General features: G+C 38.3%; 2 protein-coding genes across 2 annotated transcripts in view; one reads left to right on the top strand and one right to left on the bottom strand.

Moving 5' to 3' along the window:
• ACYP2 (acylphosphatase 2) overlaps positions 1-18,102 on the bottom strand; it is a 171,698-nt gene that overhangs the window by 22,075 nt on the left and 131,521 nt on the right. The window lies entirely within an intron of this gene.
• On the top strand, positions 16,912-17,719 carry LOC103069491 (testis-specific Y-encoded-like protein 1). The gene is given in 3 exon segments (XM_082931363.1): positions 16,912-17,083; positions 17,086-17,133; positions 17,136-17,719. Coding segments are annotated over 3 exon segments (804 nt in total).

The raw sequence follows: 18,102 nt of genomic DNA on the forward strand, positions 1-18,102 counted from the left end.
AAAAAAAAAAAAAGAAGATAATATAAATCTCATATGTAGATAGGAGCATAAATCAGTAAAAAAACTTTTATAGAGAAAAACTTGGCACTGTTTACTAAAAGACTTAAAATGTGCATACTAGTTGGATACTTGGGGCTTCATTGTATTATTCTACTTTCAGGTGTGTTTGAAACCTTGTATAATAAAAAGTTTTAAAAGTGTACCATGAAGATAAAAATATTAACGGTAGTTGATAAATGACATATTATTATATAGAAGTATAATCTAAATTAAGGGACAATACAGAACTGAAATAACTCAATGTTGCTTTATTGTAGAAAGTTTTGTGCCTATGATTATCTAGCATATAAAATTATAAAGCAAATTTCACTATTGAAACCATTTTACCAGTTTCTTAATATGCACACTGAAGGATTTATATGTAAAAGCTTATAAATGCGTGAAATATTTCTGCAAAAATAAATGAAAACTACTAAAAGTAGCTGTCTTCCAGGAGGGAGAAGAATATCTGGAGGGAAGGCAAGGAGGAAGGCTTATTTTTCACTGAATATCCTATTGTTCCTTTTGAATTTTTGTACATCTACCATGTATTGCCTAATTAGATAAATAAAATGTGATTCAGCCTCACACTGGTCAGATTGGCCATCATCAAAAAATCTATAAACAATAAATGCTGGAGAAGGTGTGGAGAAAAGGGAACACTCCTACAATGTTGGTGGAAATGTAAATTGGTACAACCATTATGGAGAATAGCATGGAGGTTCCTCAAAAAACTAAATATAGGGCTTCCCTGGTGGAGCAGTGGTTGAGGGCCAGCCTGCCGATGCGGGGGACGCAGGTTTGTGCCCCGGTCCGGGAGGATCCCACATGCCATGGAGTGGCTGGGCGTGTGAGCCATGTCCGCTGAGCCTGTGCGTCCGCAACAGGAGAGGCCACAACAGTGGGAGGCCCGCGTACCGCAAAAAAAAAAAAACAAAACTAAACTAAATATAGAAATACTATATGACCCAGCAATACCACTCCTGTGCATATATCCGGAGAAAACCATAATTCGAAAAGGTACATGCACTCCAATGTTCATTGCAGCACTATTTACAATAGCCAAGACATGGAAGCAACCTAAATGTCCATCAGCAGAGAAATGGATAAAGATGTGGTACATATATACGATGGAATATTACTCAACCATAAAAAAGAATGAAATAATGCCATTTGCAGCACACGGATGGACCTAGAGATTGTCATACTGAGTGAAGTAAGTCAGACAGAGAAAGACAAATACCATATGACATCGCTTACATGTGGAATCTAAAAAATTATGCTACAAATGAACTTATTTACAAAACAGAAATAGAGTCACAGATGTAGAAAACAGACTTATGGTTATGGGGGCGAAGGGGGGATAAACTGGGAGACTGGGACTGATATATATACACTACTATATATAAAATAGATAACTAATAAAGACCTACTGTATAGAACAGGGAACTCTACTCTGTTCTAATAACTTATATGGGACAAGAATCTTAAAAAGAGTGGATATATGTATAACTTATTCACTTTGCTGTAGAGCAGAAACTAACACAACATTGTAAATCAACTATACTACAATAAAAATTATTTTAAAAAATGTGATAGTGATTCTACTCCTAAAAATTTATCCTAAAGTATCATTGAGGATGTACGTAAAGATTTTGCCTCAAGGATGTACACTGTATTGTATGTAACAGGAAAATAGTTCAGACAATTTAAATGTCCAATAATTGGGAATTGGTTAAATAAGTTACTGTATTTCCAGATAAAGGAATGATAGCTGTTAAAATTATGAAGATGAATTTTTACCAATAAAGACATTTTTAATATGGTATTAAGTTTTCTGGGGACTGCCCTGGTGGCACAGTGGTTAAGAATCCGCCTGCCAATGCAGGGGACACGGGTTTGAGCCCTGTTCCAGGAAGATCCCACATGCCATGGAGCATCTAAGCCCGTGAGCCACCACAACTACTGAGCCCATGTGCCACAACTACCAAAGCCTGCGCGCCTAGAGCCCGTGCTCCGCAACAAGAGAAGCCACCGCAATGAGAAGCCCATGCACCACAACGAAGAGTAGCCCCTGCTCGCCACAACTAGAGAAAGCCCATGTGCAGCAACAAAGACCCAACGCAGCCAAAAACAAATAAATAAATAAAAATTTAAAACATATATGGTATTAAGTTTTTTAAAAGCAAGTTGCAAAACAGTATAGTTTTGCAGTATACAGTATGACCTCAGTTTTGTAAAAAAAAAATATACTGACACAAAAATATTTGAAAGACATAAACAGTGGTAATAGTGGGTATCTCCTGAAATATGGGTAGTTTCCTTTCTTTCGTTTTTTCTTTGCTTGTTTTCAAATTATTTTCAAAATTCTCCAATAAATATGTATCAATTTTAAATTAATAAAAGATTATGAATGAGTTTGAAAGATGCCTAAGGGAATAAGACAGTTCTTTTTTTTCTCTTCCCTATGGGAAAGAACAATGTGAACACAGGGCGAAATATAAAACTTGGCTTTTGTGATAAAAGTCAAAGTCATTACAATGAATTTGAAATTTTATTGGCAATTTCTCTTGCTGGGAGGTAATGACATCCAGAGTTAAATACTACGTAATATTTTACCAATGGTATAAGTCTTTTCAATGGTTTAGTAACTCCAATGTGGTAATGCAAGAAATGATTTTCCCCCCCGTGTGTAAATAAGTTTTATAATATTGAAAACTGTTAGACTAACCTATTTATGAGGTGTTACTAACAAAGGAAAAGAGTGGCTGAAATATCCGAACTAACAACATGGAGACACCAGACATTCTGAGTGGGAGATTCTTATAGATTAAAATGGATTACCGGGGCCATGGCTAGATGGTGAAGGGTCTTGTACAGCTTGCTAAGGATGTGGATTTTGTTCTGAAAAGATGAGAACCTAGCTGTGTTTCTGAACGAATAATCAAGATGCACACAGAGGATGATTAGAGGGAGTAAATATTAAAAAGAGTATACCTAGGGCATTTATAATTTCTTTAAAGGAATTTCTCCTAATGATAGAAAGGGCAAACATGTAAGCTATTTAAGCCAGCTTCAATTTTTTTTTCCAGAAAAAGATGTATGATACATAAATATAGAACCCATAGCAATTGCTGTGTAAACTACTATACTAAATATAGTTAGGGATATGCTTAATGTTGCATTTTATTGTTTGACTAAATATTAACTAATAAGAAATCACATTAAACTGGAACTTACTTTTTCCTTATAAATACTCTATTAGGCAAACCAGGCAGGGCTTGGATGTTCATTATAAGACAGCACATGCTGACATTCCAAATTCTCCTAAATGGATTTCGCTTAATATGTTAGATTCTATAAATCTGCTTAATCATTTCTCAGAGCTTGGTATTCCTTAGGAGGAGGATTGTTAAATACCTACAAAGCTGATCCATACTCTGAGAGCTATCAGTTTCTCCTAGTGAGAGCTAGTCCTCAGTTTCCTGTGGTTGGGAGTGTGGCATAGTGAGATAACACGACAGATGAGATCCAACTAGTCAGATGTTACTGGAAAAGTACACTTGGATTCAGGTTCACATTAGTCTGGCTCTCTTTTAGAGAATATAGTTGAGCTCACACAATTCAAGGGCTTATCTGAAATTTAACTTGAATAAATACAAAAGAGCAGCCCCATCAGAGTCATCCAGTAGAGCTGGATCATTTTAACTCAAGGTCAAAATAAACTTTATTAGTGTATTTATTAAGAGCAAGCTTGTTTAGATGAGGTTTGTTTCTTCTTTCATACCTTACCTTGCATAGAACTTTAATATTAGGAAACCTGAAACAGTCTAGAGAATTCAGAATCATCTCAGTTCAGGTTGCCATGATATTTTCTGTAACCGAGCCCTGTACCTCTTCTTGCAAACTGAAATAACATTGACGATGTAAAAATTATGCCCATAGTGAGTAAGTTATTACCAAAATTTAATCAACATGTTGTTTTCCTTTTCCTGTTCTGGAACAATAAAACTAAACACTATTACAAAGTGGTAAAAATATTTTTTAAAAGTAAAGACATTTGTGACTTTATTGCCTGTTTCTCAGGTTGCAACTGAATGCAGGTATTTTGGTTTAGTTAAAGGATATGGAAAGCGCCACTGATGATCTTTACTGTGGCAGCACAAACCTGCTGCTTTGATGACGTGAGTCTCCTTTGTATCCATGTTAGAGAAACTGGTGTGGTCTCTGTAATGTTTTCTTTTCCTGCAAATACTGTGGCTCATAAAAAACAGTTTGACTCCTTATAGCTTTTCCTCCGTATGCTTCCTTTTATATAACAGCTTAGTTTAAAAAATTGGACATTTCAGTAATTTTCAACAAAAATGCTTAATTTTCCTAGATTTTTCTTTTAGTTTCAGAGAACAATAATGTTATAGTCTCAATATGATGCTGGTCTTTGTAAAGCTCAAGAGACAAAACCAGACACTCGTGCATGCTGCAAATCCTTGTTTTTATTCCAGAAACAACCTTTTTAACTATTGGCAGTACAGGTCTTCCCTCCCTCCCCCCTTTGGCTGGGGATGGCGGAGGGGGCAGGAAGGTTGTTGGGATATATGCTCAGAAGTTTTCAGATATAAAGATTTAGAAATATTAACTAGTGACTTCAATGAGATTTTAAGTTTAAAATCAGTAATTACAAAATCCACAGATTCTATGCCTCCTGAGGGCTGGGTAGCCTTTGGATTTTTTTGGCATAAAAAGAGAACACACTATTAAATAATATGCAAGTAATTATATTAGATCTTCTAAGGGTGCATTTAAAACATTGTGTGTTTAAATTATAGACATGACATAAGATTTGGTAGTTTTCTACAGCATGCCCAAACAGAGATGTTAAGGTATGCTCCCCACGGTTCATCATTTACTCAGAATTGATTTTGGACAGGCTCTAGTTTTATTAAGGTTGAATAGTCAGAGTTTTGTCATAGTGTTGCTAGAACAGCAGCACAAAGATAAAAACAGCCGAAACAGCTTTGTTAGAGGAAAGTCTACCTACCACAGCTCCCAACCTGGCTCCTTTCTAGGCTTCCTGCTTTCCTAACCTCAATTCTTTATTCTTCTCAGATGAAAACAAGCTGACCCCTGCTAAGCATCTTCTTATAAAAAGGCTCATGGCAAATGCTATCTTTATGAAAGATTCCACAGTTGAAATGTGAAATGAGATTTTAGGGGCCCCTGCAGGCTCCTGTGTTCTAGCATTGAACATCTCTTGTGAGAAAAGCATCAAGAGGGACTTCCCTGGTGGTCCAGTGGGTAAGACTCCGTGCTCCCAAGGCAGGGGGCCTGGGTTCGATCCCTGGTCGGGGGTACTAGGTTCCGCATGCCGCAACTGAGATCCAGTGCAGCCAAATTAAATAAATAAATAAATATTAAAAAAAAAAAGAAAAACATTAAGACTATTTTCTTCAGTTGATTGATCAATTCATTCATTCATTCTGCATCAACAAATATTCATTGAGCATTTGTTATGTGCAAAGTAATATGAGTGATCCAAGAACGTGGCAAGTATAGTCTCTGTGGAATTTGCAGTCTTGAAGAAGCGTATAAGGTGTATTCACCAACGGTCTGCCGGTGAGAACTGGATTATTTATCTGACTCTTTCATCATACAGATGAGGGAATTATAGCAGAGAGGTGAAATGACCTGCCCAAATCACACTGCCAGACAACTGGCTGTGGAGCAAGCCACTTACCCATCACTCACTGATAATCTTGGACAAATTACTTAACCCACTGAGCTAAGCCAGACCTCAAAAGGCTGATCTGGGTTGAAAGGCTGGTGAGAAGGGGAACAGAGACTTCCTTCAGGACTGCTGTCACTCACGTTTACTGCGTGACCCAGAAGCAGGAAGTGTGAAGCGTATGTACAAGATAAGGATGAAAGTGAGCTGATGCAGCTTCTCCATGCCTCCCTAGTTCCTCAGACCCTTGGCCAAAGTTCAGTGGTCAGTGCTGTCCCCAGGGAGTGAAGACACCTACCAGGTCAAGGACTCCAGAGCCACCGGCCCACGGCCTTTCACGCACACACTGCCACAGTTAGACACTTCCATGTTCCATTCTTTATTGCTATTGGGGGCCTAGCATGGGCCAGCCTTGGCTTCTATACCTGCTAAACTTACCTATCAGTTCCCTTACCTATGATATTTAATAGTGTATATACTCTGTAGGCTTACTCTAAGCCTTAGGCAAGATGGACTATGTAAAGTGCCTAGCATGGTGCCTGACCCACAGAAGGTGCTTCATAGATGGCTTTCGTAGTTGAGGAACTGACAGTAGGAATCAAGTTTCCTGACTCACCTAATATTCTTTTTAATACAGAAACGGCAACTGCCATTTAGTGGGTATTTGCTTTGTGCCAATAGAATGATACACTAAAGGGAGAGAGAAAACTGTGATTATTCGCAGAAAGCATTGCATGTATAAAAATCCTAAGAAATCTGTTTAAGTTTATTATCCCATGAGTTTATCAAAGTGACCTGGTTTATAATGAATTTACCATAATTAGGGGCTTTCTTTATCCTGGTAGCCACCAGCTCAATAACGTAATAAAAAGGAAAGAAATTCCATTTAAAAAAAAAAAAAAAAGGGCCTCCCATCAAGGAGGCCAAAATATTACTAGGGGATGACCTAATAGAGATGAAAATGAGATGGGTTAAAATTCAAAAACAGATTTATGCTAATTGAAACAGTTATAAAAATTTGATTCTGCAGTACAATCCATTTAATATACGTTCCTATTGATTAGTGGTGGCTGAAAAAAAAAAAAAAAAAAAAAAAAAAAGAGGGGATGGATAAACTTAACAAAATTGCCCATGACAGTTATAAAGAAAATTATAAAGACTTATGAGCTATATGTAAATAAAACTATAAAGGTGTATTAGAATATATAAAACAAGATGAACAAATTGAGATATATACAGTTATCATATAGGAAAACGAATTTCACCAAGTAAAATTTACTATTTGTTAAATATTAAAATTCTACACTAACAAAGAAACCACAAGTTATGATGCTGATCTAGTTCCGTGGAAACCCTAAAACAAGGTATATTAATTAAATGATTAAAATACAGAAGTGTGGGACATATAGAAATAAATGTAATATATTATATAACTATCATAAAATTAAGGAAAATAATATTTATTTAATAACTGCCTAATTCTATTTAATAATTGCCTAATTATACTCTAATAATTGCCAGGGTAACTGGTGAACAAACACAAAACAAAACAAAAAGTGATTTAGATCAGCTCTTATACCACGTTACCAGAATAAGCCTCTAGTGGATTAAAGAGTAAATACTTGCTTTAATTCTTAGCAAAGCTATGAGAAAAAAAAAATCAAATATTAATGAAATCTTCAGAGGGATAGTATCTTTGCAAAGCTCAGGGCAGTAATGAAAATCACAAAGGAAAAAATAAATAGCTCAAAAACATCAAGTAAAAAAATGGTTGTAACATAAACAACTAACAAAATTAAAAGAAGAGAATCATGATTGGGAAACATTTGTATTGATCATGGTAGAAAAGTAGTGTATATATAATACGTAAAGAGCTAACTCAAATTTTCAAAAATGTTAAAACCTCAAGAGATAAATGGTCAAAGGATATAAACATACAATTCACTTACGAAGAAATACAATTAAATTATATACATTAATCAGTTCTTGGAAGGATATTTATAATAGCAAATTACTGGAAACAAAAAGTGCCCAATATAATTATACTATATCAATTCAGTAGACTATTATATAGCCATTAGAATTATAATTATGAAAACTGAAAAAATGTTATTATTTAATGGTGGAAGGGAGTCAATAATTCTACTTATGCACATCAAAAAAAGGCAAAAATGAAAATCACTATTGACAAAGAATAGTGGAATCATGGATAATATTTTTTCTGTAAATAAGACTGGGAAGGAAGCAGGAAACCCCTATACTAGCAGTTGAACAATACTAGTTATTAAACAACAGACTCTAATATTGATTGTATTTTTCAACATACAGATGAAAGCAAAGAGTTAGAAGAAACCAGAAATATTAGTGTCAGCTGGTAAGTTATGAAGTTTCCTAGAGTAAGGATCTTTCACCCTCCAGAACCTTACAGAGAGCACTCACATTTCCCAAAGGCACTAGAGAAGGCAAGCACACACCTTGAGAATTGAGTGAATTGTGATTTTGCCATACCTTTGCCTGTGGAGCCCTGTTCTGGGCTGTTGGTACCATGTTTGTCTTCTTCCTTCCTGATGCTTTATTTTTACCATAATACTTTCTGTAAAAGTTTGCCTGGATTTACACAAATGTCTCCTTTTACATGTAAATTTCTTTTCTGTAATTTCTAATATATTTCTATTTACTTTTATGGTCTTTGATCTTCTCTTTCACCGCCTCCCATGTATAAGGCATAATTTAGAGTAGGAGTTAATAACTCATAATAACAGACATGGATTTGAATCCTGACTCGTTATGTGACTTTGGGCAAATTATTTATTTGTGGGCCTTGGATACTTTTATCTATAAGATGGAAATAATACTACTTCATAGGGTAATTATGAGGTTTAAACTAAAGGAGATAATTCATGTAATGTACTTGGTGTGGTATCTACTTGTAACACTGTAAACTCCAAGGTAATGACATAAATATGGTACTTGAAACACTATTCAAAATTTTAACTATTAAGAAAAAAATTAAAACTCACAACCTTAAAACGGTTCTGTTTCTTTCTATATATGTGATAGATCAAATTTCCTTATAAGAGAGTCATGGCTTAATTGAAAAAAAGGAATTTCCCTTATTCTTCTGTCCTGTGTTTGCCTGCTTAAAGATGCCTTGAATCCCTTATGGACTGGAGTCATATATAAATAAATAGATATACCAAGTTTCCTTAATCACAGCACCTAACTGAAATTTTTTATTTACTAAAACTGGAGAGGAGACAAAGAGAAAAATGCATTTATTCAATCCTGGCTTTACGAGTTTAATAGTCTAACCTCCTCATTTCACTACTGAAGGCTGCGGAATGATCAAAATCAAAATACAGAACTGTTTGATATAGTTCATATTTAAACTTTTGAAATGAAAATGAATCTCAGTTGAAAAGTTCAGGTAGGGAGGAAGGAGCATTTTAAAGGAATTAAAATGTGGTGGCTCAGGTTCAAAGGAACTATGGTTGGCAGAAAATCAAGGCTTTCCATGTTGTGTCTTAGGCAGTGTCAGTGACTGGAGTGTAGGTTTTCTGTGTATGTGTTTTTTAACACTCCTTGAAATCGGTAAGTGTAAAACGAGCATTACTTGGACTTTATTTGAATTTATTTGAATTTCAACAGTTACCAACAGATGTGCTTAGAATGAATAGGCCCCGATTCCCCAATAGCACAGTAATTCAAATCTATTTTAGACTCTGAAATGGGAGCTGTCTCCAGGAAGACAGCTCTGAACCTTTTTTCCAGCTGCAGAAATAACTCCTCTTGTTGCCCCTCTGACCTACACCAAGGGAAGCCGCTTGAAAAGATGTTCTTTTGCCAACAATCGTTTTACCATTGTAATCCACAAATGGAAAAATAAACTGATGGCTCCTCTTCAGAAAACCTATTCTCATATCCCCCAGAACCAGGCAGAGAAGTAAAGAAAATCATAGAGTTCTTTTAATTCCTTTCTCATTTTCCAAAATGATAGATATTTTTTGTTACCTTAGAAAATGGGCCTTATTGACTAACAAGTCACTGTTAATCTTCTCCAAAGTAAGTTAATTCATCCAAGGTTCTAGGACTCCCCCAACCCCAAATTCCTTGGAATTTTGCTCCATTGGTTAATTCCCACTTGCCTAAACCAGTGCGCTCTCCCTCCCAATGGTTCCCACCCTCACTTTAAGATAAACAAGCCCCTCTCACTGGCAAGTAAAAACCTCTACCCTGGATTCTCTTCTAGCTGTTCCCCTATCTTATTTCTTCTCTTTGCACCCAAGCTTCCAGAGATGACAAATCCCTGTTGATTCAAATGGAAACTCTGACTTTGCTCTCAGACATAATAATGACTTTACTGGGTGCCTCTCTGTGCCAGACACTCTTATAGGCCTTAACATTTTTTTGTTCTTGATTAAAAAATACATGAATAATTCATGCTCATTATAACAAATCAAACAATACAGAAACAGATAAAGACAGCAATACAGAAGCAGATAAAGAACATCTCCCCTGCCCAAGCTCCACATCTTATTTAATTGTTGCAACCACCATGAGAAATAAGAATTATAGACCATATTTTATAGACGAGAGAATTGAGGCTGAGAAAGGCTCAGAGTGTACCCTGCAGTGTTTAACAGGAAGAGCTTCGGAGTCTGATTATCTGGGTTCATTTCTTGACTTTGCAATTTTCTATGTGTCCATGAGCAAATTACTTATTATTTCTGTGCCTCAGTTTTCCTACCTGCTAGTTCATAGGGTGCAGTGAGGGTGTAATGTGCTAAAACATAAAAATAATCCTGTTTCTAAAGAAAAAAAGATCAAAAAGAGAAATTATTTTAAAATGACAGCTAAGAAGAAAATACTAAGAATTAGAGCAAAACTCTGTTCACCATTCTGCTACTAATGTAGAGCCTGAGTTTTTAAAGCTGCTGGAAATTTCTGACCCCAAACTATGCTCATACTGCAATGATGACACCATTAATGAACTCTGTTTTTTAAGATCACACTATTTTTTAAAAGATCCAATAATATTATTTCGATTTTTCATGATTAACTGAATTTTATTCATTTGCTACAGTATCAATTTCATTATTTTTAAAAATTAATTTTTATCTCAATTAGGGTAGAATGAGTATGTATGTTTAACATTTAGATATTACAAACATTTTACTTAGTGTTTTGACCGATATTTTGAATTTTTGTGATGGCTCTGTGTATCCCTGGCTGATTTGGTCACCCCTGTCACCTGGCTCTACCCCCCACCCTACACAGACCTCAGCCTCTTAACAGTTTTATTAGGCACAGTAATGTATATTTGCTCTCTATGAGTGCTGTAGTGGTAGAAAATGATTAAATCATAATTATTAACTTTCTCAGAGTAACTCATTACCCACACCCTGGTAACTCAAATATTTTCTCCCTACTTCTATATTTATATGCTATTTCTAAGAGGCAATAGAGATGACTGCAGCTATAAAGCTGCTTGGTTAATCACTCAAAGCTGCTTTTTTACCATTTCCTTTGCAAACACAGCTTAATGGTCTATGGGAAACAGAGGAAATTAACAAAGTGTACATCTCCTTCTCTTGTCTACCAACATTCTTTTGAGTCTTAAGTACAGAGGCCCTCAGCTTTCTAAACTGGGTGGCCTAGCCCGAAGAACAATATTTCTGTATGCTAAGTCACTAAACAAACACACTTGTTTAAAGAATTTAGGTCAAGAATGAGAGATTCCTTTCAAAACAAGTAAGAACTGAATGATATTCGAGGAGTCAAAGAAAAATAAAACTATACAGTTCACAGGCTCTCTTCATTCATCTTATATTAAGCTTATCTTTTAAAACATCATGCTGTTTCTGTTTCCCAGAGAATTTAAACGTTCACAATTCTGTGATGTGCAGATTTGTGGCTAAACTGTACTCTTCCCCCAAAGCCATCTTCTTTCTTTACTCATATTTCTTCTTTTCTTTCCTTTTTCTTTCTCTTTCTCTCCCTCCCCCTTCCCTCTTTCTGCCTCTGGTTGACTAGATATTTCTGAGATTTTGTATTAGCTCTCCTTACTCCCCTTAAAACACTTTTATAGCCAGAATGTTTCAAGCCCAAAGTTAAAATCATATTTTGTTCTTTTCAGTAGTTTCTAGTCCATACTCTAGGGCACAAGCAGAATGAAAGACCCCAAAAGAGAATAACATTTCGCACTGAACTCAAAAAGTATTATCACTACTCACTTTCCAATTTTCAAAAACATATACACTCCTTGTTTTTGATCAGCTAACATATGTGTGACTTTCTTCTGCACACTTTGAGAAAGAAAATAATAATAAAATACAGGCTCTGTGACATTAAGTAATATCAAATTCTAAACTTGTCTGCCTTTTGACTAACTAATTTAGCCAAAGGAGGTGGTGTGATATAATTAACTTCGGCCCTAGAATACAGACCCAGCTTTAAATCTCCTGGCATCAGTTTAAATCACCTAATACCCTGCATTCTTGCTATTCTCATGTCATTTCTCCCTCATTTCTCAAGGATTTTAGCTCCTGGCTTATTCTCACTTCTTTCTCATCTTATCTCTCAGTGATTTCAATATACACATAGGTGATCCTTCCCACCCAGGCCTCCTGGTACACTGACCTCCTCCCCTGCAATGACCTCGTCCTCAATATGCCTCACTGGAGCCCAAGTTGGATGGAGGAGTAGGGTTCTAACCAATCCCCTGCAGTCCACTCTCAGACCACAACTATCTCTCATCCTTCTAGCTCACTCTGGTACTTAAACCCAGGGACCCTTCAATTCCCTGGGTCTTCCAATCCATTGATCAGGCCACCTCTTCACTGTCCCCCATCCCTATATGTCCTTTACTCCTCTAGCTTAGATTCTAAGATCAAGATTATAATCATTCTCTTGCCCTTCTTGCTTCAGCTCTGACTAAATCCAACTCTGCTTACTCATGCTGCACCTGTCAACTGAATGTGGCTGAAGAGAAATTCACAACCATGCCGATGTGCCTCACTTCAAATTCATGATCTTAATGCTGTGTGACAATCATACCATATGTTGTAATCCAGTCACTCTTTGATTCTCTAGAAAACTATTTCCTACCCCTCTCTCCCCAGACTCCCACTGCCTCATCCTCTTTCTCTCTCACTTGAGTTGAATCTCGCTTTCTCCTTTACCGAGAACACTGAAACAAACAGAAGAGAATTTCATAGACTCCATCATCACTTCTACCCACCAACCAGCAACTACACCCTCATACTTTGCCTTCTGGTTCCCATAGGTGAACCTGTCATGCTCCTATTAAAGGCTGACTCCTTCTCCCCTACATAGGCACTAGATTCCATCTGCTTTCACCTATTCAAGGACATCCCTCCAATGATTCTCCTTTCTCTCTCCTACATTATTAATTTTTGCTCCCTGCTGAATCATTCGCAACAACATGCACATATAATTCTTTTTCTCCCATTTTAAAGACGTTTTCTTTGACCCACTGTCCCCACCAGCCACCATCCCATTTCTTTGGAGCAAAATGTCAAGAATTGTATATACTTGCTATTTTCACTTTCTCCCTTATGGATTTTCTCTTAAACCCATTACAGTCAAGCTGTCACCCTACCACTCCTCTAAAACTGGTCTTGTCAAGTGATGACTCCATTTATTTCCCTTTTTGGCAAATTCCTCAACAGAATTATCAATATTCACTGTCTCCAATTTCCTTCCTCGCATTCCCTTTAAAACCTATTCTGACCTCCATCACTTTTTTTGTAAAATCCATTGGTCAACTCTCGTTTTACCTGGCCTATCAGCACCACGTCACACAGCTGCACACTTTCCTTTATACATCTGGCTTTCAGCGTACTGCACATTTTCAGATTCCCTCCTACTTCACTGGTCTCTCCTTAGTCTCTTACTGGTTCTTCCTCTTCTCCCTGACCTTGTAATTTTGGAGGCCTCAGGGCTTGGTCTATAGCTGCTCACATCCTTGGTGATTTCAGCAAGCTTTAAATACAGCTTTAAATATCATGTATGCTGATTATTTCCAAATATGTATCCCCATCCCAGACCTCTCCTGTGCTCCAAACTCCTAATACCCACTTGGTATCTCAACTCTGTTGTCCAACAGTCATCTCAAACTTAACATGTCCAAAAGCAAACTTCTGATTTTCCTGCAAAGATCTGCTCTCTCATAACCTTCCCTATCTCTGCTTCTGGCAACTCCATCCTATCAGCTGCTCAGGTCAAAATCCACAGAGTCATCCTTGACTTCTTTCCTTCTCTTATTCCCCACATCCAATTCACCATGAAATCATGCTGGCTCTACCATCATACTGTAACCACTATCCACCTCTACTGCTACCACCTGGTCTAAGAAATATCATCTTTCACCTGTACTACTTTGATAGACTCCTAAAAGATCTCCCTACATCTACCACTGCCCCCACACAGTCTATTCTTCACCCAGGAGCCAGAGTGATCCATGCAAAACATGAATCACATTTTGAGTCCTCTGTTCAAAATCCTGTAGTGGTTTCCCATTTCACTACGAATAAAAGCCAAACTTCTTACAATATCACGTAAGATCCTACTTGATCTGGCCTCTCTCATTCACCTTGTTCCAGTCACACTGATCTCCTTTTTATTCCTTGAACACCCTAAGCATGCTCCTGTCCTAGGGCCTCTGCTTAGCTCTTCTCTATTCCTAGAATTCTCTTCTTCAGAATATCCACTTAGCTAAATCCCTCATCTTATTTGAATCTTTGCCAAAATTTTATCTTTTCAATGAAGTTTCCTCTTCTTACCCTATTTAAAACTACAATCTGCTCCCCACTCCCTACCCCCTGGACTCTCAATCCCCTTATTCACCTCTACCTATTGTTTTATCCATAGCACTTATCACTTTCTAATATGTTTCATTTACTTTTTATTATTATTATTTATTGTCTTTCTCCTCTGCTAGAAACTCCAAGAGGGAAGAAATCTTTGTTCTGTTTAACAATGTATCCTAAGGGCCTAGAACAGTAGTAGGCATGCTACAGGCACACAGTAAATATTTGTTGAATGTTTAATAAAGAAAAAGATTATATGTTCCTTGAAGGTTAGGTAGTATCTGTCTCAAAATCATTTAGCCTCATGCTAACTTTGTAGAAAGATTCTTTTTAAATTCTTGATTCTATTTATTATTTCTGTGTCTATTTAGGCCTTTCACTGCATTTCAGTGTTGATGAGTTATACATTTCCGTGAATTCATATATTTTGTCCAAGTTTGAAAATGTACGGGCATTGGGACTGACATATACACACTACTACTATATATAAAATAGATAACTAATAAGAACCTGCTGTATAGCACAGGGAACTCTACTCAATACTCTGTAATGGCCTATATGGGAAAAGAATCTAAAAAGAAAAAGTGGATATATATATACATAACTGACTCACTTTGCTGTACACCTGAAACTAACACAACATTGTAAATCAACTATACTCCAATAAAATTTAAAAAAAAAAGAAAAGAAAATGTACTGGCACAAGTCTGTCCAACATGTTCTCTTATATTTCCTTAAATCACTACTGTGACTGTATTTTTCATTCCAAATATTGTTTATTCTCTCTCCTTTTATTATTAATCTTTCATTATTGTCTTTGTCTTTTGTCTTTCATTAATTTCAATTGCCTTTATTAATTGTCTTTATTGTCTTTCATTAATTTTTCTATTGTCTTTCATTAATTTCTATTGTCTTTCATTAATTTCTCCTCTTCTATTCATCATTACCTCTTCTCTACTTTCTTTGGCTTAACTCTACTGGTCTTGTACACACTACTCACGTTACAGTCTGTGATGAGTGAGCGAGATACAGTGCTCACCAATATTTCCAGTTTCCTTCACCTTCCAATCTCAGGGGAGGATTCTATTTCCCTGACCCCTTGAAGCTAGGCAAGGCCATCTAACTAGCTCTGGCCAATGACCTACGTCACTTTTAATGGAAACATCTAAAAACCTATGCATGGGGAAAGGATGGTCTCTTCAATAAATACTGCTTGGTCACTCAGATAATCATATGGGAGGAAAAATGAATCTTGACTCCCCTCACACCATTCACAAAAAGCAACTCCAAATGGATTGCAGATACAAATGTGAACGATGTTAGAAAGGCAAGATTTCTTAAGCAGGACACAAAAAGCACTAATCTAAAGGGGAAAATGATAAATTGGAATATATGAAGATTCAAAACTTCTGTTCATTAAAAGGCATCATTAAGACAGTGACAAAGCAACTCGCGGAGGGAGAGGGTATTTGCAATACACAGATCTGAAAAAGGACTCGTATCTAGCACGTATAATGCATTCCTACAAATCAACATGAAAAATATAGAACACACGATGGGGAGAAGACTCGGCTACTTCACAAAAAGAGAATATCCAAACGGCAGCATCAAAACCACGTGCAAAGCTCCCCAATTTCTTAGACACTGGGTAAATGCAAATTAAAACCACCGTGTAACACCATCACACATACACCAGAATAATCCGAATAAAAAGGATGGCAGAAGCCACAAAAATAGACTCTATGAGACCGAGAGCGGGTGCCTAGAGACTGAGGGGTGAGTATCGGGAAACTGAAGGGTGGGCTGTGCAATGGGCTGGTTTGCATGATTAGGAAAACAGATGCCAACAAACAGCTGGTCAGGCTGCTACCAACGTAAGCGTCCCTAATGGGGCCCAGGGGATCCCTCTCCCCCAAACCCACAACCTCACTACTCCCGACCATGTCCTGGGCAACCTGGACCCACAGCAGTGCCAGAAGATTCTAGAAGAAAGCAAGATGATGCAGGTGATGGTGGAGACGAGTGAGGGCAGCTTGGAGATCAAAGCACTCCCACCGTCCCAGCTTCCGGTGGAGGGGGGCGCACCCAGAGGGCCCCACGGGCTGCGGGCCTACTCCCCAGAGCCCAGTCGCTGGGGGTCGCGACCATGGAGCGGCCGAAGCGGGGCGGGAGGAGGTCGTGCCACCCCGGGAGGGTGTGGAAGCAGCCTCTGCCTCTGCGGCAGCAGACAGCAGCCTGAAAGATGGCTTTCAGCGTGAAACTGGTGGGGAGAAGTCCCTAGAAACCTGTGGCCCAGAGCGGTCGGAGTCTGAGCTGATGATGACTGGGGCGAAGGCCGCGGAAGCGAGGACTGAAAGGGGCACCACCTTCTCAGAAGCAGTGGACGACGAGGAGAGGGTTGAAGTGGTGGAGAAGCCAGTGGCTGAGGAAATGGAAGTGGTGGAGGAGCACAGAGGGGTAAACGAGGTGAAGGACGAGGCAAGGCCCCGGCCCAGAGTGAGGGTCTCCACCTGAATCCCCTGGAGGCCATCCAGCTGGAACTGCACACCCTCAGGCTGACCGGGCCTTCCTCCAGTTTGGGCGCAATTTTGGGCGCATGCGTTAACACTACGTACAGTGGAGACACATCCCGGGCTTCTGAGTCACTACCGTTCGGAACCACCCACAGCTATCTGCCCTCATTAGAGGCAGAGGTGCAGAGATGTTCAGGTACGTAGCAAATTATGAGGTGAAGGAACTCAGACATCCTAGGATGGGGTGCAAGTTCAAGTTCTTCTTTCGAAGAAACCCATAATTCTTCTTTCGAAGAAACAACTGGATTGTGAAGGAATACGAGGTCAGATCCTCGGGGCACGTGGTGTTTCTTTCCACTCCGATCATATGGCACCCAGGCCATGAACCCCAGGCCTTCCTTCCTAGGAACCAAGACCTCATGTGCAGCTTCTTTGCCTGGTTTTCAGACCACAGCCTTCCAGAGTCTGACAGGATTGCTGAGATTATCAAAGAGGACCTCTGGCCAAATCCACTGCAATACTACTTATGGGATGAAGGAGCCCATAGGGCTAGACTTCTCCAGACAAGGGAGCCAGTGGAGATACCCAGGCCCTTTGGGTTCCAATCTGGTTAACCTTTGCTCTTGGAAATACTCCCACACAGGTCCCCTACCACCTGTGCCAGACCTAGGCCTTAGCAACAGCTAGGGTATGCCTTTGACTGATTTTGTGCTCACCTTTCTGCACCCTCCCTCCACTGGACATTCAGCTCTCTCAGCTTTCAAGATTGAGACCTTCGTGACTATGCTTCACCACTTCCCCGTGGCATGCTGTTGTGCATTAATATCACATGCTGCATGGTGGTAGTTCACACTCTTCTAAGCCAAATAAATGATGCTACAGATGGCACTGCCTTTGTCTGCACTGCTTGGACCCTGTTTGCTCCCAAGGCTTCTGGTCTAGTTACTACCATCTGGATTTCCAGCTATTTTTTTTTTTTTTTTTTTTTTTTTTTTTT

Source organism: Lipotes vexillifer, unplaced genomic scaffold (genome assembly GCF_000442215.2).
Source record: "Lipotes vexillifer unplaced genomic scaffold, Lipotes_vexillifer_v1.1 scaffold77, whole genome shotgun sequence".
Lineage (NCBI taxonomy): Eukaryota > Metazoa > Chordata > Mammalia > Artiodactyla > Lipotidae > Lipotes > Lipotes vexillifer.